The sequence below is a fragment of the Choristoneura fumiferana genome, chromosome 25 (assembly GCF_025370935.1).
Source record: "Choristoneura fumiferana chromosome 25, NRCan_CFum_1, whole genome shotgun sequence".
Taxonomy (NCBI): domain Eukaryota; kingdom Metazoa; phylum Arthropoda; class Insecta; order Lepidoptera; family Tortricidae; genus Choristoneura; species Choristoneura fumiferana.
Genome location: NC_133496.1, coordinates 716,902 through 741,938, shown reverse-complemented (window position 1 = coordinate 741,938; position 25,037 = coordinate 716,902). Strand labels below are relative to the sequence as shown.

Genomic DNA, 25,037 nt, shown 5'->3' with positions numbered 1-25,037 from the left:
TTTTAGTAGTGTGTTTAAAATTCGTGTCTAGATTCCTGTCCAGCGGTGGTGTAGGGGTTGTAGCACGCAGCACGGATTGCTGAGGACCTGGGTTCCCAGCGCTGGTCTCTTTTTCTGGTTTTTCTGTGCATCCATGTCTCAGTTTGTATTTTCGATATGGTTTCACGGGATACCCGTAAAAGTAAAAAATTTGGAGTTGAAATAAAAAATACAAAAAGACTCCAGAAAACCAATCATAGTGTGTTTTTACCTTTATTATAATACAAGACAAGGGTTCTCGGCTATGGGCGTTCGTTATTGCACTATACACACAGTAGTGTGTTCACATTTGTATCATTTTAAAGTATCGTATCTCCGGCAAGTAGCACCGACGAGTATTACGACCGTTGTTTTGGGGTTGAGGCGCCAAATACAGTTAGTCCTTGATTTTTTTTATATCATTATTGTTAGTTTGGACACGAAAAGATACGCGATCAACGATCATGAAATGATCTGATACCTCGCATAGGCCACACGTTTACCGTGAGCAAATAGCCAAATACCAAAGTGAGTGTCCAAACTTAGGATACGCGTGCCCGATACGGTACCTCGATCGCGATACTAGTCAGTGCTGATCAGTGATCATAAAATCGTTAACCGGTTAATCGCTAATTAACGAAGTTAAAAATATTAATGGGACTCGTTAACTTCGGGTAACTTTCTTCAAGTCGCTTGTCGTCAATCCAGTACACACAATTAATTAAAAAAAAATAACGTTCTAACCGCGCTACGTCGCCCTGTCGTGACAAGTACACTTGGACCGAGATAAACAGTCCGTTACTCAGCGCCAGTTTTGAATGCTTTGTTTATTGTTATACTAATACTAACTCCTTGCTTTATTTCTATAAAGTGTTAACGGATTAACGATTAATTTTAAAAAATTACCGCGTTGTCGTTTAACTGTTTTAATAACGGCTTTGCGATTAACCAAGTTAATTACTTGATTAACGTTACCCAGCTAATATCAATACGCTACTAACGATGATATAAAAACGGACCCACAAATATCGAAACTAGTGACCTAAATAAATCACAATGTGACCTAGCTTATGTTGTTCCTCCGCGACAGATAGTGCAGTTTTGGCTTGTAGAGGTCCGATGTGTCGTAGCGTTGGACCTTTCTCTGGGTCTTCAGTTTGCCGTTGGGCGGTGTGATCCCGCTCTCGTTGGTGTCGTAGTTTTCCACTGATTTGTCGCTTGAAGGACTGTTTGGATGGACTGTAAGAAAAATAAATTATTAATAAATAAATATGACACAAATTGACCTATTGACCTAGTCCTAAACTAAGCAAAGCTTGTATTATGGATACTTCTATTTAAAGTTTATATCTCCGATTTAAAAAAAATTGCAAGGTTGACTCACGCCATGATTCCAAGCTGTAAAAACAGGGTCTCCAGATGTGTCCCCAAAATATTGTATGGATGTGTCCGTTCCGTTACGATTCTTTTTTAATAATTTTCGTTACGGAACGGAACGTTTCTAAGCTAAAAGGCGGTATCTAAAAAAAAAAACAGTTTTTTTTTTAGATACAGCAGCGCCTTCTGTCTTCTGTATAGAGGTTGTAAACTATCCGTGTGTAGACAAAATATATAATGATATATTGCTATAATGGACCACAGTCGTTGGGCGAGGAGAGTCCTGGAGTGGAGACCCCGTGCTAACACCCGCGGTAGAGGACGACCACCAAAAAGATGAAAAGACGATATAAACAAGCTGTCGTAAACTAGATGCGAGTGGCAGTGGATAGGCAAGACTAGAAAAGTGGAGAGGGCGCTATGAGGGCTGTAATAGATAGATAGATAGATAAATAAATAAATAGATAGATAGCTCACCAGTCCGCCGCGGGCGCGGGAGGCCGACGCGCCGCGCCCTGCCCAAGTACTTGGACCGCATAAAGTTCGTTCTATTCTCGTTCGGCGTTTCTGTAATCGATATGGAAACTTTTGAATCATCATCTCATCTCGGCTCATAAAACAAAGTATATAATAATACGGTATTTGACTATTTTGTATATGTTTTATAAATTAAAACTACACAATGCCTGTTATCGAATAAAAAAACAATTTTTAAGCTACCTTTACAAATAACAAAGTTATAAAGGTTTCAAATTCAAGATTAGAGAAAGACATACTGGCATGTGACGTCACACGCCAGTACCGCCATACTTGCTGCATAGAGAAAAGCGTTTGAGAAAGAGACAAGTATATAGATTTTTCAAAAAATCACTATAAATCCAATTTTCAACCGATTTAACTTTTCTCTTCGCTAAACACTATCTGTATATCTATATTTTCATAATAATACTAAGATATGGCAAAATCAGGAGTTGTCAAATACCGTATTTAGGTTGCGTTTCCACTTGAGCTATGCTGTGCGAGGTTAGGTAAATGAAGCGTTTCTATTGGTTCATGAAAAACATTCCTTACACATCCTCGTACATCTGCAGTGGAAGTGCCACCATAGTGAGGTTCACATAGCAAACATTCATCATCGCTGTATTCTACTACTGAAGCTATATCGCTATCCTAGGAATCCCGAGCGTTAGTATTGTATGTATAGAATGAACTCTTATGGTTTATGTCAATCCAATTTATAGAAAGGGTAAACAAAGACGCCATTAACCCGACCAGAGACTTTTTAAGGATGTGAAAATCTAGAACCTATTGCAAAATAATTAATCTGTTCTGTAAATCGATTAATTCAAATCATTTTTGTCTATTTTATTATTTACAATAATTTATTTAATTCCAAAGACTGTTTATTCAATTATAAAAGCAGTAACTATTTTTTTTAATTTTAAGGTAAATAAATAATAATCGCTTATTCAACCGAGTATTAATCGATTTTTAAAATGTCAAGTTTTTCCACCATCTCTACGCTAGTCTATGCTTCTACATATTATACACGAGTTTCATTCAAGAAATAACGTCAGATTTTGACGAAGATATTTCAAATGAAAATTAAATATTGAAATCAAGTGAATTTTGGTGAAAAAGTGAGTAGACGTCTAGTTAAAAGACACGAATTATAGATAAATGTGTTATTGATTCGATCCAGTGGGTTTTTATACAAGAATTTTGATGAAATCGGTTTGTTTACACTTCCATAAATTGGATTGGCATAACATATACACAGAAACTTTAATTTCGTTTAAAACGTATGCGGGTTTTAAATTTAATGTAAAGTGTTTGTCAGGCCAGGAGTCCATAATAGTTATTTATGTGGCTGGTGCATAATGAGAGGCATTAAAGTACGAGTGTGGTTTTATAAACGAGCCGAAGGCGAGTTTCATAATAAGATCACACGAGTGTTTTAATGCCTAATTATATCTACATGCATATCATAAGTTTTCTATAATATGTTCAGATATGGCCTGTATTTTGACTTTGACTTTGACTTGACTTTGACTTTGACTTTTACTTTGACTTTGAATAATAATTATTATCTACATGCATGTCATAAGTTTTCTACAATATGTACAGATATGCATTGTTAAAAAAGTATCACGATACTTTAATGTAAACATTAAGATGCACCCGCAGATACCAGGTTTCTTAACAAAGGCCATTTGATAGTCGTTTCTGAACATATAATAGGGAAGTTATGATATGAATGTAGATAAATTTGTTAGTTACAATGTCTATGTATATCTTCTAGTCTAGAGTGTACGAAATGATTGCCTTACCTTCAGTAGTGGAAGTTATCTGATCAGATTCACTCAGCTTCCTCATTTTACACGGCGTAAGAACATGTCCATTATTATTATCCGTGCTTTCTATGCTTTCCACAGACATCTTTCTCTTAAGATCATCTTCTCTTATATTATCTTCAACAAAGTAATCGATCTGAGGCATTTTGATGGGACTTTCACCTGGTGATCCACCGCCAAGAATGATTTCCATTATTTCTTGTCTCGATGTTTTGTTGACCATCTCTTCTAATTTCGCATCGTAATCGCTCGTTAGTTCAAAAGAACATTCGGATTTCACTGGACTAAAAACTGATGAAATAGGAGATTTTATATCTTCTATTGGTGTATGCCTATCCAAAGGTAACACGATTTCGTTTGAAACATTCACGTTTTTAACAATATTCTTATTTTTATGACCATTTTGGTGGTAGTTGATAATTTGGAATTGTCCAAACGTTTCAGCAACCTCCTTCATGATGCTTTCTTCGTAAGAATCACAGTTTATTAGATAAAGCTTGTCAGTAACTGTGATGGTGAGGTATTCTTTGAGGAAACATTCAAATTTAATTCTTTCTAATTCAGCATCGTATTTTTCATGTTCGGCGAAGTATTCCAATGGCCTTTCCTCGATTCTCACAATTGGTTGTTTACCTTCATTTTTGATCAAAACCCTTTCTTGTATAGTTTCTTTTTCCTTAATATCCTCATTTCCTAACATAACCTCAAATTCATTTTGTTCATTCCTAATACCTTCCATAATAACTTCGTCTGTAGGCTTCAATTCCAGTTCCTTGATTTCTTCCGTGTTATCGTCAATACCGTCATCTACTACACCATAAACTTTCTTTGAAATCTCATTTAATATTTTTTCAGAGTCCTCAAAATTAGCCTTATATTCTAAAGGCTCATAAATTTCCGCCACTGCTGTTTCAGTTTGCACAATTTCTTTTGATTCCTTATTCATTTCAGTGAGTTCCATTTCTATGGAATCGGGGACTGGTATCTCTTCTATTTGCTGCACTTCAGCGTAATTCGTTTCTATAATTGGCTTAGCAGGTTCCACGATATTGGATATACAAGCAAACTCTAACTCTGGACCAGGGATACTAGAATACACCTGACTCAAACTTGGTCTTACATTTGCCTGGAACTCAAGCAAAAGCGCTGCTTCTTGATTCATTCGCTTCTGTTCTTCATCTAGGAATTTTCTCATCTTCATTAGCCTTTTAGCTTCTTCCAGATTAGCAGCGAATCTAGGTTTCTTTAGTGTTACATCAGGCACGAAAGGCAGTCGAGGTGGTGTTGTTCTAGGTGTTTCTAAATGGGTGTCTACCCTCACTATGGGTTTGTACTGTGATAGATTAGCTTGAGATCCTTGTTCAGGAACCACATCTTTCTCGCTAGGGGTTGTACAATTACTACTAGGCGACGTATTATCAGATTTGGAGCTACTACCTTTATTTGTTTTACTCTCTGATGATTTTGAACTGGGCTGATGTTGTGATCCTTTTGATGATGAACTACCATCATTAGAATCCCTGTCAGTAGAACGACGGTTTACATTACCTCTACCAGAAGCGCTGTAATGATCATCATCTTTTTTATCTTTTTTGTCCTTGTCCTTATCATCTTTCTTATTCTTTTTGTCCTTGTCTGAACGAGACTTAGAATCTTTAGATGATCTATGCTCTTTTGAGTTTTTGTCTGTTTTTTCTTTATCTTTATTATTAGAGCTACTTGACGATTTTTTATCATCATGCTTGCTCGAACTTGAATGCCTTTGACTGGAACTGGAACTTCGGTGTTTGGAGTCCTTACTGCTGGAGCTGGAGCTTTTATGTTTAGTATCTTTGTTATCTTTCCTATCGGTTCTGTCTTTTGATTTATCTGAACTTGATTTAGATTTACTTTGATCGTCTTTGGATGATTTTTTATCGTGTCTCGAGTCCTTTCTATCCCTAGAAACGGAGTGTTTGGAATCACTCCTTCTATCTTTACTGCTAGAGCTATGTCTATGTGAATCCCTAGATCTTGAACTTTTGTGGCTTTTCTTTTCCTCTGTTGACTCTTTTTTAGAATCCTCAGAATTGGGATCATCTGGGAATGGGATTTTATCCAAATTTGTCTTGCTGTTAACGTCACTTTCATAGTCTATCTGTAGATTATGACTGTTCGAACTGTCATCAAACATGGGTGTATTGAAAGTGTTAATGTTAACTTGCTCATTAAACTGATAAGCTAAGTCAGTTGGCTCTTCTTTGTCAGCTTTAGGTTCTTTAATATTATCTGAACTGTTTTCAGAAGACTTGGCTTCAATAGCAAACCTAAATGTGTTAGGTTCTTTATTGTCTTCAGTTTTTATATCAGACTCATTCTCAAAAGCTTGCTGTGCGTCGCAAGAGTTTTCATTGTTATAGTTTCTAATCGGCGTTAATGGTGACATATTTCTTATAATAGAGGAGTCGGAACTCGAGTCATCTTCACTATTGACCGGTTTGAAATATTGTTCTTTTTCATCTTTAGGGCTGTCCTCTGGTAACGGAATATCTTTCAATTCAATTGGTTCTTCTTTAGGTAACTCGATGCTGTCGAGATCAATTTTAGGAGGACTGTTTTCAGGAGATGGTATGTTCTCTAAATTTATATCATCAGCTGGCATAGGTATACTCAATTTGCCAAGGCTTACTTCAGAATCGTGTGAAGTTAAATCACTTATACCAGATAGCTGAGTGTCTCCTTCTTTGTCTTCTGCTTCGGAGGGCATTGTAATATCATTCACATCTTGTATCTTCTCTGCAGCATCAATATCCATTCCTTCTTCTTTTGTCTCTTCCATAGGCTCATCTTTATCATCGTTGCTCTTGACGGATCCAGGACTGACTGCTTCAAGATCATTGGGTAATAAATCAGTGGAAGAATTTCCTTTGTCAGTAGAAGTTTCGGGTGCTGACTTTTTTCTAGCGATGCCTAAGTAGTTGTAGACTAAATCTTCTACTTGGGGGATAAACACTGAAGCCACCTTTGGGTTAACCACTTGATCTACAATTCTCTCCACACCCTGCTCCAGATAGTTGCCACTGGAACAAAAATAGTTTTTGTTAAAAAAAAAAAGATTTTTCTTGCATACATATGTATATTCTATACTGGCAATAGATTGATCTCTATCTCGCGTTCTAGCATGAACTCTGGTTGAGTTCGAAATGGGTCAGTGTAGTGTGGTAGGGTAGTGTTGATAGTTTGGGTTTGTGTAATTTGTGTGTGTTCTTACAGTGTGGAAGTGGAGAAGCTGCATGAACACACATTTTTAGCGTAGACACAATTATTATTATTATTATTAAAGCTTTATATATAAATTATTTTACTGATAAGTAGTTTACTGTTATGGCCCCTATTGGGTAAAAGCAATAAATTATATAAAAATCATTTTCTGTTAAAATATTTAAATACAAGTTTTTTGTTTTGTTTTTATTTGCATTGTCACTTCCATAGCAAATTACAAGTCAATGTCATTAACCGTTGAAGAGTTCCCTCATACAAAGACGACCCAATCGAGGCCACCAGGGTGTAACTACTAGATTATGGTATTGTCACCACTTATATATATAAGTATGCCAAATTTTAAGACAATCTGACAACTGGAAGTGGGTCAAAATTCGGTTGCGAGATTTGACCTGCTCATACAATATACATTGCCAGTTAAATAATAGCTTGTAACATAAAAGCCCCATACTCTAGTATATGTTTCCTGAGCTTCTCTCGTAGCTGGTTCTTGTTGAGGTCGGGCTGCCAGGGCTGGCGCGCCAGGAACAGCGCCACGGAGCTCTCCACCCGCTGCCGCAGGTTCTGGTACGCTGGTCGCGTGTCCACGTCCGAGATGCAGTCCTTGCGGAACTAGAATGGTATTGTTTGATATTTTAACACACTTGCCTGGTAGGGTCAGAGAGAACCAGGTTAATAAGGTTCCAGCTAAAAAACACGTCTTAAAGTACACTTTTCGCAAAATATACTCCCAAAAGGCAAATTTGCCCAATTAGGACACTTTTTCAAAAGTATCCAAATTTTTTTTGTGAGTATGCAAAAAAAATAATTACCTGGTACTTTCTATCAGTGAAGTGAGCCTTCTGTAGAAGTTAATGGAAATCAAGAGAACATGATGTAGGTATATCATGAATTGTATCAATCATAAGGGTAGTATTTATTTAAACAATGAATTTTTACATAAAAATAAAAATAAAAAACACATAAAATTAACTAAAACGGGCTTCCTCTTCCAAAGGCAGCACAGCGCGGGGCATTGTAAATCGTAAAAGCTAATGTTATGTTGTTGTAATATACACAAAACTTTGTGAATTATGATTATAAAATTTAAAATGATCTATTGAAGTCTGTAACAGAAAGTTTCTCTTCATCCTTAATTAATAATTTGACATATTAAAATAAGTAATTAACAGACTGATTTCAATTCACTGTATTACCTAGTTATGCTTTTTTACAACAAGCAAATTCAATGGGCAGAACCATTTTTTTTAAAGTAACAAGCTAATTTTTACCTGACAACAGCAAAGCTACATTAAAAAGAGTTATGAATTTAGCAGTCTATTTATTAATGTGCATTTGAATTTACATAATGAGCACTATTTGGTTGATATTTTTTTTGATCTGGCATTTCAGGTTATATATGAGTTGACTATGCCACCATTTTACAAGATTTTATTTAAAGTAAAGAATATGATCAAAAATTTTCACCAATTCTACATCAAAATCCATCCAAAAGGATTTGGTAGTTTCCTGTCATTATAGAATCAGCCTATCAATCTATATCAAGTCAGACTATTATTTTGATTCTATACTTAGATATTAGTCCTAAAGGAGAAATGGGAACATTTGGATGATCTTAATTTTATCATTCCACGTTCGATTAAAAGAAACGTGTTTAAATTATTGATTGTTGCATCTAAATTATACAATTCAATGTTAGATTACATTGACCCATCTGATTTGCAATTTAGACCTTAAATTCAAGGACAAAGAAGATGTCATTGGTTAAATTATCTATCAGTTCATAAATGATGATGATTTAAAATAGAAAATAATACTCACTTGATCAAAAATTCCTTTTGATTTAAGCTCGTAAACTAACTGATCGACTAATCGGGGATCGCCGGGCATATACTGTAAATGAGCCATCTTACGCTTATTTATGGCTTAAATACGGTTTACATTTAGGTGTTATAATTCACTTTTATTGTTGTTGTAATGTTAAAATACTTAATTAAAATTACACAGAACACTACTATTTTATAATTTCTCATCTAATTTTTGTTTGACAGTTGTTGCGGCCTTGGAGATGTGTTGCTACGAAATAAAAATACGAAAATATTTTTCTAGTAATTGTTCAGTCATGTTTTAAACAGAACCCCGAACAGAAAATGAAACACAAATTAAAAAAAAAGTAAATGTTTTGGTTTGGCTCTTTGGTTTGGCTTGGCTTTGGCTTTATATTTATTTTGGTTGCACTCACTCACACACAGACTACTTAGAGATAGAATGAGATAGAAGAAGTTACTCTCTCTCTCCTCTCTATGACTATTGCACTACGACGCACTGTCAAATACTATTTGAAATTCTTATTTGTTTGCTTTTTATTGCATTAAATAAGGCAGCGATATGGATAACACTTCCGTGAATGGCGAAGAACACATAAAATTACTTTCTCAAGTTACTGAAAAGTCAAAACAAGAACATTTAGCAATGGGTGAGTGTTTGATTCAAAATTTACGTTAGATATTACGTGGCTAAATTAAAAACGCTCATACGTACACACCACACTCGTACTTCAAAATGTTTACTTAATTTTATCGTATTATACGTCAGCTGTTCTATTGTTAACCTGCAATGTAGAAATCAATCAGTGAAACATTTTATAGATAGAATTAAGCTTCAAAATGAATAAATTAACAACTTACACTATTAAAAAAATTCATAAAGCTTACCGCGAGAAAACGCTTACGCCAACAAGTTTCGTAGATCTTTGTTTGCAAAATGCTAAACAAAACCGAGATTTAAACGCATTTGTTACTTTAACCAAAGGAGAAGCTGAGAACAATGGCATCGAGAGTGAAAAGCGCTTCTACATCGATAAGAAAACCAAACCTCTGGACGGTATAACGATCGGTGTCAAAGACAATTTTTGTACCAAAGACATACGCACTTCCTGCGCCTCGAACATGCTTAAAAACTTCATACCAACTTATAATGCTACTGTATATTCAAGACTTAGAAATGCCGGTGCTTGTCTTATAGGAAAATGTAACTTAGATGAGTTTGCCATGGGCGCAGGGACAGTTGACTCAATATTTGGTCCAACTCGTAACCCTTGGGGCTATAAAGAGTGCTGGAGGATCGCGGGAGGCAGTTCCGGAGGCAGTGCTGTAGCTGTTAGCTCTGGTGCTTGTGTAGCTGCCATCGGTTCAGACACAGGAGGCTCTACAAGGAATCCAGCAGCCTTATGCGGAGTAGTTGGCTTAAAACCTACATACGGACTTGTCTCTAGACATGGATTGGTACCTCTAGTAAATTCTATGGACGTACCAGGCATTATGACGAGAAAAGTAGAAGATGCTGTCAACGTATTAAACTGCATTGCAGGGCCTGACAATTTAGACTCTACAACTATTAAAAGAAAATTTAATCCAGTAACTTTAGATAACGACTTTGACATGTCTAAGATAAAAATAGGAATTCCCAAAGAATATCATTGTCCAGGAATGTCAGAAGATATCATAGACACTTGGAAGTTGGTTACAAACTTATTGGAAAATGAGAAAGCATCTGTTCAGACAGTGTCAATGCCACATACATCAGTTTCTATAGCTGTTTATTCAATTTTAAACCAATGCGAAGTAGCCAGTAACATGGCTAGGTATGACGGTATAGAATACGGATTAAGAACAGAAGAAGATCATTCTACAGAAGAACTTTATGCATCATCTCGTTCTAAAGGATTCAACAGCGTAGTACGTTCTAGAATATTTGCCGGTAATTATTTCCTATTAACAAGAAACTATGAAAAGTACTTTCTCAAAGCATTGAAGCTACGTAGAATGATTGCGGATGATTTTAAAAAGGTTTTTAAAGATGTTGACATTTTATTGACCCCAACAACTTTATCAGATGCTCCATTGTATGATGATTTCGTTTCCAAGCATAATAGAGATCAGTGTGCTTTTCAAGATTACTGTACGCAGCCTGCAAATATGGCAGGAGTACCTGCTATCTCAATACCAATCCGTTTATCAATAAATAAGTTACCGTTGTCTATACAACTGATGGGACCGAATTTGTCTGAGGAATTGTTGTTGAATGTGGCTAAAAGAATAGAAATGCTTGTTGATTTTCCTAGCTTAGAGGTTAATTGAAATTATTTTAATAAATTGTGGTTTAAATAGATGAAATTTTGTCTCATTTCTCTACATTTATGTTGAATGATATTAATTTTCTTCTTTTGGTCTGTTCATACTTGCTTGACACTTTTTTCGGCTGCATCATAAAATAGTCAAGTTTACACATTTCCAGGATAAACAATAATTTACGTATTATCATCATCATGTCAGCCGAAAGACGTCCACTGCTGGACATAGGCCTCCCCCAAGGCTCTCCACTCAGACCGGTCTTGTGCTTTCCGCGTCCACCGCGATCTTAACCAGGTCGTCGCTCCATCTTGTTGGAGGCCTACCGACAGCTCGTCTCCCGGTCGTAATTTCGTATGTTACTTCCTAAAATTGCTTTCAATAGGTGAAGCAATTTCTTAAATCGGTTCAGTCCTTTTTGAGTTAGTTTATTACATTACAAAAAAATACTCAATCAAATCTGTTCTCTTTGCGTTGCGACATTAGTCTAGATTTAGGCTACATACACACTACGCGGTTAGCCGCGCAGTTTTAGCGTGCCGTCCCTTTTCAAAGTATCGCTTGAGAAAGAGACGGCGCGCTTAAACCGCACGATCAGCCCTATAATGCGTAAGTAGCTTAAGATATATTTGCTCTGATTCTAATAGGGTTTTCTTAAAACTCTGAATCTAGCAAAATCTTTGATTTTTAAAGTCCCTATTTTCAATGACCTTTAAGGGCCTTTATTTTTGATGCCATCTCTGTTTATTCATAAAAAACAAACAGAGACGGCATCACAGATATCTGTCACATAACTTATTTAACTATGAGTGAGTGGTGAAACAGCTACCTAAGTAAATCTTACATTACATCTTCAGCTGCAGTAACGTCGGAGAAACTCGCAAAACTCTCCATATCCATTGACGCCTTACCGCAAAAGAGCCAGCAGCTGCTGCTCAGAGCCGCCGAATGCCAGCAAGCAATGGACATCGTCCAACTCAATCCCATCGCCATCTCACTCCAGCATACCCGCGAACTCTCAGAACAACTCGAAGAAGAATATGAAATATTAAAACTTAAGCAGAAAAATGAGAAGTTGCAGATAAAAATTGACAGAAACAATAAGTTTTTGGATGGTTTGAGGTCAGAGTTGGAGAATTCGAGACTGTCTTTGAGTAACCAGAATCCTAATCCGGAGAATATACAGGAGATGGTGAGGCAGATGAGACAGAAAGTGTTCGCTTATGAGGAGAGCTGTGAGTTGGCAAAGGTAAGCCATATTTTTGTCAGCGACTTATATTCTCACTGTTAGTTCTTGATGAAATGTCATTCTTATTCTTATTCTTGTCGCTTGCCGCATCTAAAAGAGCGCCAAAGGCATGACTCGCCCGGGGCGAATAGATGGCTACCGCCGGCCCTGGTTATCAGTAATGGCTCACGCGTACGAAGCCGCGGGTAATTAAAGTCTAGTTACATAGGTACGCTTTTAAAAATATGTACCACAGACTCTTATTATGACGTAATAAAACCGTGGCAACCTACGAACGTGGTAATATGTTTTTGATAGATATTTTTGCTCTTGCCTGTACCTACCTACATGCAAATTTGTATTAAAATTTCCAGACTAAATTCAACAAGCTGTCAGTCCCGGAGGCCTGCTTCCCCAAGTCCCTTCAGTTGCTGGCGTCCACCCTGGAGGCTCTCAGGAGCGAAGCCCTGGCGCTCCAGCAGCGCGCCGAAGACATCACGCTCGCCCGGGAGGCCAGGGATCTGCTCAGTGCTGCCAGGCGATGACAGTTTTATTATGTCCCAAATGATCCATTGTTTTTACGGAAAAAAATGTTAGCGAAGCTTCTTATAACAAAATTAGGCTGCGTTCCCACCAGAGATGTGCGAGGATGTGTTGCGAGAAATTTGTTTTTCATGAATCAATAGAAACGCTTCAATTTGTTTCATTTAATTTCATCATTGTTTCTACTATAGCTGTGCTGCACGAGTATTGGTAAGTAAATGAACTGTTTCTATTGGTTCATGAAAAACATTTCTCGCGACACATCCTCGCCTCGCTATGTATCTCTAGTAGAAACGCAGCTTAAGTATGTGCAAGAGGTGCCAATTATTTTTAGTATAAGAAGCTTTGCTAATATTTTTTGTTAGGCGTCTTTTCAAATATAGTTTAAGAGTGCCCTTAAAAGTGTCTGGCAATAAATGAAGCGATTTCTAATATCATTCCGAATAAAATATATAAAAATTGAGTTTTAAACTATAACGAATCAGGTGAAATTTTATATACTTTTACTACCTGCAACCTGCCAAAGCCACCACTACCCAAATTTCATAGTTGGTGATTGTTCTTAAATAAATAAATGGACAACTCACACCAATTGACCTAGTCCCAAAGTAAGCTTAGCAAAGCTTGTGTTATGGGTACTAAGCAACGGATAAATATAATTATATAGATAGATACATACTTACATACATATTAAATACCCAAGACCCGAGAACAAACATTCGTATTTTTCATACAAATATCTGCCCCGACACGGGAATCGAACCCGGGACCTCAAGCTTCGTAGTCAGGTTCTCTAACCACTAGGTCATCTGGTCGTCAAAAGGTGGTGGTGGTGGTGGTTCTTAGTTCTTACCTGTGTTGAGTATATAAAAAACCCTTTCAGCTTTTATAAAGGAAGGTCTGGCCATCGCGGGCTCTAGGTCCAGGAGGGTTCTCTGCTATAATTAGGTAAGGTATAATACTCTTTGATTCAGTCCCAGTCAAACCAACCCAACAATCTCTTGAAATATTCTGAATTAATTTTAAGTCTAAACTGAGCTTTAGGGCCTTAGCCTTAGCATATCGCGTTTTTCAAACTTACCGTAGACACGGAAACTAAAACGCACATGCTTTGTGGATAGAAAAACGCACTGACAACGCTATTTCTAAAAGAAGGAAAGGAAGAAAGAAAATGTTTATTCGGCATAATATAGTTTATACTTTAAACAAAGTAACAAGATAAAACAAGGTGTACCTACACGAAACAATTTAAAGGCTGGCTGGCAGTTCAGCAAATGCTGAGATAGGGAACTACAGCGCTGATTTAGAGCCGTAGCCAATAGAAATGAAATAAAAAGAACATACGTAACCATAAAACACGTGTACAATAGAGTTCATAAACTTTTGAGCAAAAATTTGATCAAAAATATCTGAGCACGACTCTATTAAGAATCTTGTATTTTTTATTTAAATTCCAAAGTTTTTGTTACTTTTACGGTCATCCCGTAAAACCCATATCGAAAATATAAACTGAACTGAAATACAGCGCTGGTCTTATTTTTCTGGTTTTTCTATCCATCCATAGTTCAGTTTGTATTTTCAACACGACTCTGTTGTTCACGGCGTAGAAGCGTGTTCAGATATTTTTGATCAAATTTTTGCTCACAAGTTTTATGAACTTGACTGTACAGAGGCTGTTAGATAGTTGATTACTTCCCAGAAATATATAAGTTGTTGTTGTTTTTTTTACAAAAATATGCCGCTGTCCATTGGAGGCATTGGAGGACAATTTTGCCAGTGTCCAGAAGTTTTTGCCGTTGTATAAGTTAATACCACCTACTTTGTAACATGACTTATTATCAACCTATGTTATCAACTTATCTGTTAACAAACAATGTCATTGTCATAGCAACGTATTAAATCAATCTTGTACCAAACTTTACTTATTTTTATTATTAACTTTTTAACCATGGCGTGCAACGAGAATATTGTTAAGAACATGGCCAATGAAATAACGAGGAACTGCCACACTCATGGCGTGGTGGTGGAGCCAGAATTCGTCGCGTACATGATACATTTGTTGCTTTTAAATCCGAAATATGGGAAGTTGTTCTCCAAGACTTTGAATAGAAACAATCTGGAGTATTTTGTGAATGAATGTGTTTCTATGCTGACAGGTAATTATTTGTTTTATTAAAGTGGCGAACGAGTATGTTGGGTACTAGAACATAAAACTTAGTTTTTAGTTTAACTATCTGTTCATTTACCACGAAGCCTCGGGTAAACACGTCTGAGTTATAGTTGGTTATAGTATGGAAGTTTGTAAACATGTGTTTAATTTTTAGGGTTCCGTACCCAAAGGGTGTCAACGGAACCCTATTACTGAGAGTCCGCTGTCGTTCGTGTCACAGGGCTCTTTCTCTTGAGTCGTAATAGTTAGACACTTGAAATTTTCACAGATTATGTATTACTGTGGCCGCTATAACGACAAATACTAAAACCAGAATAAAATAAATATTTAAGGGGGGCTCCCATACAACAAACGTGATTGTTTTACCGTTTTTTGCTCGATATTAATAACGGTAACAGGTAGACGCTTGAAATATTCACAGAACCTTTAGTTGTATAATCACTTTAAAAATAAATAGTTAAATTAAAATAAAATTAATATTTAAGGGGGGCTCCCAATCTTCCATACAACAAACTTGTTTTTTTGCCATTTTTTTGCTAATGCCTAATGTTGTACTATATAGATAATAGTACGGAACCCTTCTTGGGCGAGTCTGCCTCGCACTTGGGCGGTTATTTATTCTCCTCTATAATCTTCCTACCAGGAGACGAGACTTCAATAAACACACTAAAGATGCAGTTCACGATCCAAACCAGTTACGACAAGCTACCTAATCTCATAGACAAGCACCTGGACTCCATAGAGACGACCCTGCGCCCTCTGGTCGTGGAGATACTGGACGCCGACCCGGAGCCTGGCGATGAGGCGGAATACCATAAGCTTTTTAGGAAGATATCTATTTATATTAACTTGGCTAGTGGACTGGGGAACCCTAGCGTAATAACGGTAAGACTTGAATTAGAAACCTGTGCCCTTAGTGTAAGTTTTCGGTTACAAAATACGTCTCGATCGCGTTCGCGTTAAAATCTTAATTTGTATGAAAACACGAACATCGCAAACGTTCCGCTAGAGGCGCTGTTCGTGTTTCCATACAAATTGAGATTTTGACGCGAACGCGATCGAGACGTATTTTGTAACCGAAAACTTACACTAAGGGCACTGTATATAGCTGTCTAAAGGGTTTATTACACTTGACTAAATTTAGGATCCTAAATGATTTAGAATCCTAATTTAGGAGTGTTATCGCGTTTAGTCAAGTACTTTTTAGGATACGTACTTGACTAAACGCGATTACACTTTCAAATAATTTATTGAATCAGGCGTTACTTTGCGGAGGTCCATATCAATATTATCAATGAACTAAAAGAATTTCTTTGCTCACCCGCGACCTTATGATAGCTAAGTTCATTCACTCCACCTCCACACTACAAATCACACAAACCTTTTGTCACGTTGACGACTCAGTCCCGGAATGCCATCTATCCATCTACACAGTACAGTCGCCATCAGATATTTCGGAGCGGCCAAGGTAGTCAAAAATATCGAAGTATGCTCTCTATTCCCAAGGCATTAGAGTTCATGCTAAAATATCAAAATGCCAAAATGTCCAAAATATATGGCGACTGTACAGGGGCCCAAATCAAATATCTGTGTAATGAGGGCTATCGTTTTTTGTCTCACTAGATGGCGCACTGTTGCGTGAGGTTTTTAAGTGTGGCTTTCAGAGTCTGTTATTACGGGCGTTAAAACAAAAGTTTAGATTAAAATCATATTTAAAACACATTAAAACCGTACCATAAAAATATCCAGCAACCACAGTGTTGCTTAGTCCCGTTTTGTTCGGAAAAAAAGGGAGGACAAAAGTTTCCGAAAGACAAAACTGTCTCAAAACACAGACATTCATTGCCCCGTAACGCATAATTGCCATAATTAATTTCAGGTTATGCAAAATATTCACAAAAAATTATATAAACCCGCGTAGCTCACCCAAAAACTATGAGATTTGACATTTCGGAGACCTCACGCTACGGCTACTCGCGATAGCCCTCATTACTCACCACCACCATAATACACTGATGCGTTTCGTACTCAACCAGAGCTCTAATTCAGAGCAACACAACCGTATACCTACTACCCGATGTTAGACTAACAGATTATTACTATCATAAGGTCGCGGGTGAGCAAAAAAATTCTTTTAGTTCATTACACTTTCCTAAATTAGGATTCTAAATCATTTATAAGTATAGGTGGGATCTTAAATTTAGTCAAGTGTCCAGTTCAGACTCCGCGGATTCATTAATTAAGTAGATCGTAATTAAGTAGGTGTAGGTAGGTTAAGAAAGTAGTAACTGTTACGTTGTCGTTTTGCTTTACCGCATTTCCAGACGTTGAAAGAAGGCATGGCGGCGCTCGAGAGCGTGTTCTCCCTCCAGGACCTGAGAGTGTTCGTGGCCCTCCCCCGCGGCGAGAGGAGCGACCAGCTCCAGGAGCTGCTGGCCATCGTCTCTGGCGTGCGGCTGTTCAACCGGGATTGCAGGAAGGGCGGCGAGGGGATCCCCGATCGTGAGTGTTTGATGCTGTTCGACAGGGACTGCAGGGAGGGCGGCGAGGGATCCCCGGTCGTGAGTGTTTGATGCTGTTCAACAGGGACTGCAGGAAGGGCGGCGAGGGATCCCCGGTCGTGAGTGTTTGATGCTGTTCGGGTTTCCGAGAAAATACGATAAAAAACTATTAAAATTAACTAAGTTATTGAATCTGACGTTACTTTGCGGAGGTCCATTGCTCACCCGCGACCTTATGATAGTTAAGTTTATGCAAAATATGCGTGATCATACAGTTCCTCCACCTCCACACTGTAAGAACACAAACAAATTACTGTTCGCCTATCTTTAAATTTTCCTTTCCCGCTTAGGTTAGCTTGAAAAGATCCCTTTTAGGAATAAGTTCGCCTTTGTACTCTTTTGTTTTGTTGTTTTCATTTTGTATAATTTTTGTGTTTTATGTACAATAAAGTATTTACATACATTACATACATACAAATCACACGAACCCATCTATCACCACCACCACACATTTTGCATAAACTTAAACATCATAAGGTCACGGGTGAGCAAAGAAATTCTTTTAGTTCATTAGAATTAACTAGGTACATCTGTAGATATGTCTATGTCAAAATAAACGATTTAGCCCCTGTTTCACGATTAATTAAATTTATTTGGCGGATAAATGGGAATCTATCTGTTTGTTTTGTTCGAATAGACGGAGACGGCAACACATTTATCCGTCAAATAATTAATCAATGGGTGAAACAGCCAATATTTCCAGTGCCGTTCAACCTAGTGGACGCCGGCAAGGCGTGCCTCACCCAGCTGTCCAACTCCCTGATCGCGGTGATGCAGCGGGTCAATGCCCTCACCACGGCCATCGAAGACACCATCACAGTCCAGGAGGAGACTGGCAACATCGTGGTTAACGTTCGCCCGGAGAGCGGACTCACTTTGTGAGATTCATCATCACAGACATGGGCGCCGGTAGGATTATTTTCAAAGCTGCATTGCATCTCGCATCTGCAATTAGGGAGGTGCATTTATTTATTTCATTCTGTGTCTTAGTCTTTTTACTCGTATGTATTTACTTTCAGAGGGGTGCAAGTGCACCCCCTTGCACCCCCATCCCGGCGCCCATGATCACGGCCTAATATAGTCACCCTAATGATAAGAGAACTGAAAATGAAATGTACAAACAAATAGTGTTTGTACTGTACTGTATGTCCAATAGATCCGACTGCTAAAAGGATGAGATTTGCTCAAACTTCACTCGCTAAAATTACAATTTTTCAGTAGCCAGCTAAAAAAATATATCTACATCCTCCTATAGGACAAATCGTCAATTACTCGCCACCGTTCAATAATTGGCCACCTTACACTAAAAATGAATTCTAGTCAGTCACCTATAAACATAGTTAAATTTTAGTAAGTATAAGGTGTCAATTACTGGCCACCTTATACCTACTAAAATGAGTTCTGGTTACCTATAAAATAGAATTCATTTTTAGTATAAAGTGGCCAGTTATTGAAAGGTGGCCAGTAATTGACGATTTACCCTTGTGTCAATTCAATAACCACGTCCTTGGCATCCCAGGGCCAACTACCAGCACGTGTTCGACCTGCTGGCGTTCAACCGGCAATACGAGGTGTACATCCGGCGGCTGTTATGCGATGTGGAGACCATGCTTCACAACGCCAACTTGTACGTCGAGCGAGTACGGGCTGCGCTGGAAGACCTGCACCGCGCTGTTAAGTATAAGGCGGCTGTGCCCGTCGCCACTGTCTTTGTGGGTATCATTATAATTACATTTGGCCTATAACTGAGTCCCACTGCTGGGCAAAGGCCTCTCCTCTTGACTTCCACGTCTCCCTATCCAGAGCTATATTAGGACACTCAGTTCCGCGTCCAGGTGATCCCGGCATCTCCACCACAGTCTATCTTGCCGTCGGTGCTTGTCATGCGGTAGGTGCTGACCATGTGTCTTTGTGCGCCCATCTTTGTGGGTGCATCCGGCAGACATGCCCGGCCTAGTCCCATTTAAGACTTTTAATTGAGTATCATTCATCATAAAACCTGGCTTATGTGACGTTTCTGGTTCCGATAAACTAAATTGAAAACATCTGGTTCCGTTTTCGGTTCTGATAAAACCACATGCTTCACAACGCCAACTTGTACTTCGAGCGAGTACGGGCCGCGCTGGAAGACCTGCACTGCGCTGTGAAGTATAAGGCTGTTGTGCCCGTCGCCACTGTCTTTGTAAGTATCATGGCGCTGGAAGGACCACGCAATCAAATATCTTTTGTTGCCATCTCTTTCTTTGGCGGAGGTTTCGTATTTGTTTTGTTGTATACTTACATTGATTAGAAAAATATTTTCACGCTCCTGTCTAAATTATTATTTTCTATTTACGACCGGAAAGCGTTGGCCCCTAGACGCGCGGGGTCTGTAGCATTGGCTACTTTCGTGGCTAATCCACCACCGTAATTTAATTTTATTCATCATAAATAGTAATGGCAATCTGTCTTCTACTACTCACCTGCCCCCCCTCCCCCCTTCTTTCTGCCTGCATACTTTGACCAGTGGGAGCAGCACTGGAACTCCAGAACAGAACAACAAAAACCTAGCCATGTTTCAGCTTGTTAGAACAGTGAACTTTGACTCAGTTTGGTATCCAGGGTCTGATGATGGAGCAATCATACAAGTACTATTAGGCTGCGTTTCCATCAGAGATGTGCGAGGATGGGTTATCATGAGTTGCGACCAATGACTTTGTCATGAACCAATAGAAACACTTTAGTTAACCTATCCTCGCTCAGCGCACACAGCTCTAGTGGAAACACCTCAGCAGAGTGGGGTTTTTGTATGTAAGTATAAAACAAATGCAGGATGTCTGCGAGGAATCTGTTGCGAGGGATGTGTTGCCATGCTAAGTACCTATTTAGTCCGCTTCACCGCACCCCGCTCGCTTATTTGAAAATAATCCGCTACATGCCCTATCTACACATCCTCACTCTCACCGCTCAGCTACCTCGTAGACAGGTACACAATCTCTTGTCGAAACGCAGTTTTAAAAGCATGATTTTAGATTTTTTAGATTTATAAACTACAAGCCGTCACCCGCGACTCCGTCCGCTTAGAATTTGTTTAGGTATCGCTATCCCGCGGAAACTATACAATTTTTCGGGATTAAAACTGTCCTATGTCCTTCCCCGGGACTCAAAATATCTGTATACCCAATTTCATCTAATTCGGTTTAGCGGTTTAGCCGATAAGAGGTTACAAACATACAGACAGACTTGCAAACTTTTACATTTTTAATATTGGTGGGATTACTGGGATTTTTGTTTTGTCCCTGTTCTGTGCTTAGTAGGGGCATGTTCTCTTCCAGCCGCTGTTCTCTCGTCTGTGGCACGTGTGGCGTTCGATGCAGAACGTAATGTACCTGGTGTCGACGGTCAGCCGGCTGATGGCGGCGCTGGCCGCGCTGCAGGACCGCATGCCCGTGCCGCGGGAGGTCGTCGACACCATGCTGGCTGGTAAACGTCTTAGACTTCGGTTACGCACTCATTCTGGCCATAGGCGTATATAAGAGAAGGGGAGGGGGGGCACATTTTTGTTGACACGGTGGAAGATTTTGTTACATTTTCCAGATGATCAAGTAGAAGTATAATTATCATTATTATCAAGCTTGAATTGATGTCCCAAGCAAGATTGCAGGTCACGTCGAAAAAATAATTGAAAATGTCATCGAATTCTGCGTCCCATTCATACATAAAAGCGCTCGAATAATGTAATGACTCAGACCGTGACTGTATAAAAAAAGCTCTTTGATTTAGCACTAATTTTTAAACGCTTTGAAGCAATTTTCCTTGATCCCCATGGTTTCTTTCTTGACCAACCCTATAGCCCTTTTTATAGCACGGTTAGGTTAGGCCAGGCATTTGTAAGGCTTATTTATTCGTCAGGCAAGACGGTTCTGAGTGACCAGGAGCGCATGTCCAACGTGATCGGCATCGAGGACCGCCTCTGTATGGCGGCGCTGCGGAACTACGTTCATAGTGACAGCAGCACGGCCGTTAGCAAGGCCCACGAGCACTGCCACTTGGTGGAGGTAAGCGGAGCTTCTATTTTATTGCAATTTTAGCTCTGAGATGATGTTGCCCTTGCCATATGGTGGAGAGACGGGCGGGGCTCCTATTTCATTGCAATTTTGTCTCTTTGAGATGATATTGCCATATGGTAGAGAGACGGGCGGGGCGCCTATTTCACCCAATTTTGGCTCTTTGATAATACTACCATGTGGTGCAGATGAGGGCGGGGGATCCTGGATTTTCGCCGAAAATATTTTGCCCAAATGTTTCATATTGACAAACGATTTTTATCTCTGAAACTGATTCAGGATATATTTTAAGGACTATCCTGTCGACCCCTGTAGGTAGTTAAGCTTACTTTTATAACAGTCCTGAAGTACTTCCAGTTAAAAAAAAACCGTTCGTAAGGATTTTACGTAAGTGTTTTTTCTATACTTGGGCTTGCTCACTTTCTCCCCTTTAAATTTGTCTTATTACGAGACACCCTTTTTTATTATCTCCAGTACCTAGGATTCTGTGCGTTGTGTCTATGTGTGGGCGCACTGGTGCCGGCGGACACACGTATTGGTTTAATACGGCATGGCGGACACCGGTATGGTTTCTGCAACGTCAAGATGGCGACGCGGTTCAGCAAAGACACACAGAGGTTGGTTACAATTGATGCCGTGATCAGGATAGTAATTATGTAACTTATTAAATCAGGCATTACTTTGCGGAGGTCTATATCACATCACAACGTTCAGTAATTATTTAGTGTTATGTAGCCTTTTAGTCCTAGAGCTGCGGCTTCTGCAAATAAAAATTGCGATGCAGTTCGGCAGACTCACCGAGGTGATAAAAGGAAAATTACAAGTGTTGGTTACATTGGTGCCGTGACTAGGTTGCTAATTATCCTGGTCACGGCACCAGTGTAACCAACACATGTATCGTATTTTGTGCAAACTTTAGCTTCAAAACAAATAATGACCGTCAAAACAGTAATTTTATTCTTCTTTAAACATTTGTTAAGGAAAAAAAGAAAGGTCTTGTAGTGAATAACCATGCGTTGCAAGTTGCAACCAGGTGCTGTGACTTCACTGATATCATCAGACGTATAATTATTTGTCCTAGGTACGTGAATGAGGTATTAGACTACGCAAGGAACAATCCCCACGTTATCAATTTGCTCAATGTTTGGGAGAACGTCCACAATGTCAGAGACGTGGATAACTTAGTCGTCCGAGTTGTACCGAAGAGTGAGTATCTTCATTCCATAGGTGCATTGTAGTGTAAGATCCCACCTGAGGCTGCCATCTATTGGAGTAGAGCGAGGCAGTGGAGCGGAGCGAAGGGGTATTGTGGAGCTGAGTTGCGGACTGTGTCTATTCATAGGCGCGGAGTCAGATAGCGGAGCGTAGCAAGAAAATTATGTGAAGCGGAAAGTGGAGTTGCGGACTGTTCATTCGCGGAGCTTTCCCGCTTCTCCGCTCGCACTCTTTTCGTCTCCTCTCTCTCGTCTTCGTCGCTCCGCTTTCCGGTTATTTGTGAATTTTTAAGCTAGTTAAATCATACATCAACTACTTGTCTGCTGAAGAGCAGGAGGGAGATTTTGTGCAATTTTATTGGTGTATTTTTATCTCGCTCGCTACCTCTCTCCGATCTAGTGGATACAGAGGCAAGTAGTACCATGCAACCCCGCAACGTTGCTCTATCTTCGGCCAATAGACATAATATCAAACATTTTCACAAATTCAACAACAAACAAACAACAAACAAATTCGGCAAAAAAAAACAAATGATTGCGATAGCTTGCGATTAAAAACTACTCAATTCCGCAGCTAAGGTATTCGACAAGGACATACAGACAGAAGCGCATCCTATTGAGGAGTACATGGAGAAGAACTACCATTGGGACCTCTGGGAGTGGAAGAGGAGGGCGTGCCAGTGGGTAAGCATTAAATAGAGATGACGTGTACTCGGCTTGCAGTGGAAGGTGGACATAGTAGGTACTCTATCAGGGTGGCTTCGTTCCCAAAGTTGTCTGGGCTAACGACCCATCTAATGCAAGTTTACAAACTCGTGACACACCTCTAGAAAATTTAACCTTTACGAGTAGGGTTCAAATAACAAACAAAGTGTAACAAATTTATTAAAAAAAAAAACATATAAATGTCAGTTTTGCCAACACTGCAGTCGCTGCAGTTGGCTACAGGCAGGGCCCACTCAATCCATCGTTTGGGAATCATCACTATATCAAATTATTCATCTTTCCCAGGCGACAATAGTGAACTGCCGCACAAAATCCACGCAGACCATCTACAGTCACCTCCGCTCTGAGATCCACTGCCAGACGGTGGAGCCTCGCGACAAGACGCAGCAGACCAAACGGGAGTGCGGCGTCAACACCGGCGGCAACAACTACTTCGTGTGGGGGCTGCGCGCGCAGCTCGGCGCCGGACAACACATGCTCGACCTCGACCTGCCGCATTCTCCGGAAAAACTAAAACGTGAGACTACTTAAAATGGGAGACTATTTAAAAATGAGACTACCTACTTAAAAAAGTGACACTGCTTAAAAAGCGACACTACTACTTAATAAATGAGACTGCTTAAAGAGTGAGACAAAAAAATTAGACTGCTTAAAATGCGACATTAGTTAAAAAGTGAGACTACTTATAACTATGACACCACTCAAAAAGCGAAACTACTTACTTAAAAAGCGACACTACTTAAAACAGCAAGCTACTTAAAACGTTACATCAAAAATAACGAGACTACATAAAAAGTGACACTACCTTAAACACGAGACTACTTAAAAAACGGGACTATTAAAAACTACACAATTTAAAGAGTGAGACTAAATTGTAGCAGAACTGGAATCTATCTAATCTATGAATCAAAATTTGAGACTAAGTAGATAATTAAAATAAATCTTACGTAATTACAGCTCGGCAATTCACCGCTTGTACTTGGCCATGCATTAAAGATGCACCGGCCCCCGCCGCCAGCATTCCGGAAGACGAAGTGGAGCAAAAGGCAGTCTTCTACGATGGGCCAAGTACATAGACGACATTTTGTAACATTTTGCAACTTTGCGAAATAAAGACAGAATTTTGCTAAGTGAAGACTGTGTTATTGCCCGCCTTCTAAACTAGTAAGAGCTGAAATGGAGTAACAAGCTATAACTTTGTAAAGTATCATTCATTCAATAATAGCATCCCTTGTCTCATTGACTGTCTCGATATTTTAATGGGAAAATCAAATAATAAAATAAACAAACTCCTGACTGACCAAAAAATATTAGCAAATAATCATAACCAAATAGTATAGCGCAACGGGCGCCTATTATTATTTAAGATCACATAAACAAACATCACGCCTGTATTCCCAAATGGGGTA

The 25,037-nt window shown here is 39.0% G+C and overlaps 4 protein-coding genes across 4 annotated transcripts; 3 read left to right on the top strand and 1 right to left on the bottom strand.

The window, feature by feature from the left end:
* Positions 1–99: 99 nt before the first annotated feature.
* Positions 100–9,161, bottom strand: LOC141442491 (uncharacterized). The gene is made up of 5 exons (XM_074107509.1): positions 8,832–9,161; positions 7,462–7,622; positions 3,726–6,808; positions 1,873–1,962; positions 100–1,257 (listed from the first exon to the last, which is right to left on the bottom strand). Exons 1-5 carry the CDS (start codon positions 8,916–8,918, stop codon positions 1,082–1,084), a joined length of 3,597 nt encoding a protein of 1,198 aa, XP_073963610.1. The 5' UTR covers positions 8,919–9,161; the 3' UTR covers positions 100–1,081.
* A 142-nt stretch (positions 9,162–9,303) lies between these two features.
* On the top strand, positions 9,304–13,345 carry LOC141442494 (uncharacterized). The gene is made up of 3 exons (XM_074107513.1): positions 9,304–9,486; positions 11,998–12,389; positions 12,743–13,345. Exons 1-3 carry the CDS (start codon positions 9,399–9,401, stop codon positions 12,911–12,913), a joined length of 651 nt encoding a protein of 216 aa, XP_073963614.1. The 5' UTR covers positions 9,304–9,398; the 3' UTR covers positions 12,914–13,345.
* On the top strand, positions 9,507–11,185 carry GatA (glutamyl-tRNA(Gln) amidotransferase subunit A, mitochondrial). The gene has a single exon (XM_074107511.1). The coding sequence runs from the start codon at positions 9,677–9,679 to the stop codon at positions 11,147–11,149; it is 1,473 nt and encodes a 490-aa protein (XP_073963612.1). The 5' UTR covers positions 9,507–9,676; the 3' UTR covers positions 11,150–11,185.
* Positions 13,346–13,443: 98 nt separating the features above from the next.
* On the top strand, positions 13,444–24,763 carry LOC141442492 (cilia- and flagella-associated protein 206). The gene is made up of 12 exons (XM_074107510.1): positions 13,444–15,067; positions 15,725–15,966; positions 17,406–17,583; positions 18,346–18,520; positions 19,162–19,354; positions 20,957–21,104; positions 21,534–21,679; positions 22,163–22,305; positions 22,770–22,894; positions 23,477–23,586; positions 23,914–24,145; positions 24,586–24,763. The coding sequence occupies exons 1-12, from the start codon at positions 14,860–14,862 to the stop codon at positions 24,702–24,704; spliced, it is 2,019 nt and encodes a 672-aa protein (XP_073963611.1). The 5' UTR covers positions 13,444–14,859; the 3' UTR covers positions 24,705–24,763.
* Positions 24,764–25,037: the final 274 nt, after the last annotated feature.

Coding starts and splice junctions, on each gene's coding strand:
- LOC141442494 (XM_074107513.1), top strand. CDS start 9,399: ATGGATAACACTTCCGTGAATGGCGAAGAACACATAAAATTACTTTCT. Junction 9,487..11,997: donor ACAAGAACATTTAGCAATGG/GTGAGTGTTTGA, acceptor TTACATCTTCAG/CTGCAGTAACGTCGGAGAAA. Junction 12,390..12,742: donor AGAGCTGTGAGTTGGCAAAG/GTAAGCCATATT, acceptor TAAAATTTCCAG/ACTAAATTCAACAAGCTGTC.
- LOC141442491 (XM_074107509.1), bottom strand. CDS start 8,918: ATGGCTCATTTACAGTATATGCCCGGCGATCCCCGATTAGTCGATCAG. Junction 6,809..7,461: donor CTCAGGAAACATATACTAGA/GTATGGGGCTTT, acceptor TTTTTGTTCCAG/TGGCAACTATCTGGAGCAGG. Junction 1,258..1,872: donor CCCGCGCCCGCGGCGGACTG/GTGAGCTATCTA, acceptor TTTTTCTTACAG/TCCATCCAAACAGTCCTTCA.
- GatA (XM_074107511.1), top strand. CDS start 9,677: ATGAATAAATTAACAACTTACACTATTAAAAAAATTCATAAAGCTTAC.
- LOC141442492 (XM_074107510.1), top strand. CDS start 14,860: ATGGCGTGCAACGAGAATATTGTTAAGAACATGGCCAATGAAATAACG. Junction 15,068..15,724: donor ATGTGTTTCTATGCTGACAG/GTAATTATTTGT, acceptor TCTTCCTACCAG/GAGACGAGACTTCAATAAAC. Junction 21,105..21,533: donor CGTCGACACCATGCTGGCTG/GTAAACGTCTTA, acceptor TTTATTCGTCAG/GCAAGACGGTTCTGAGTGAC.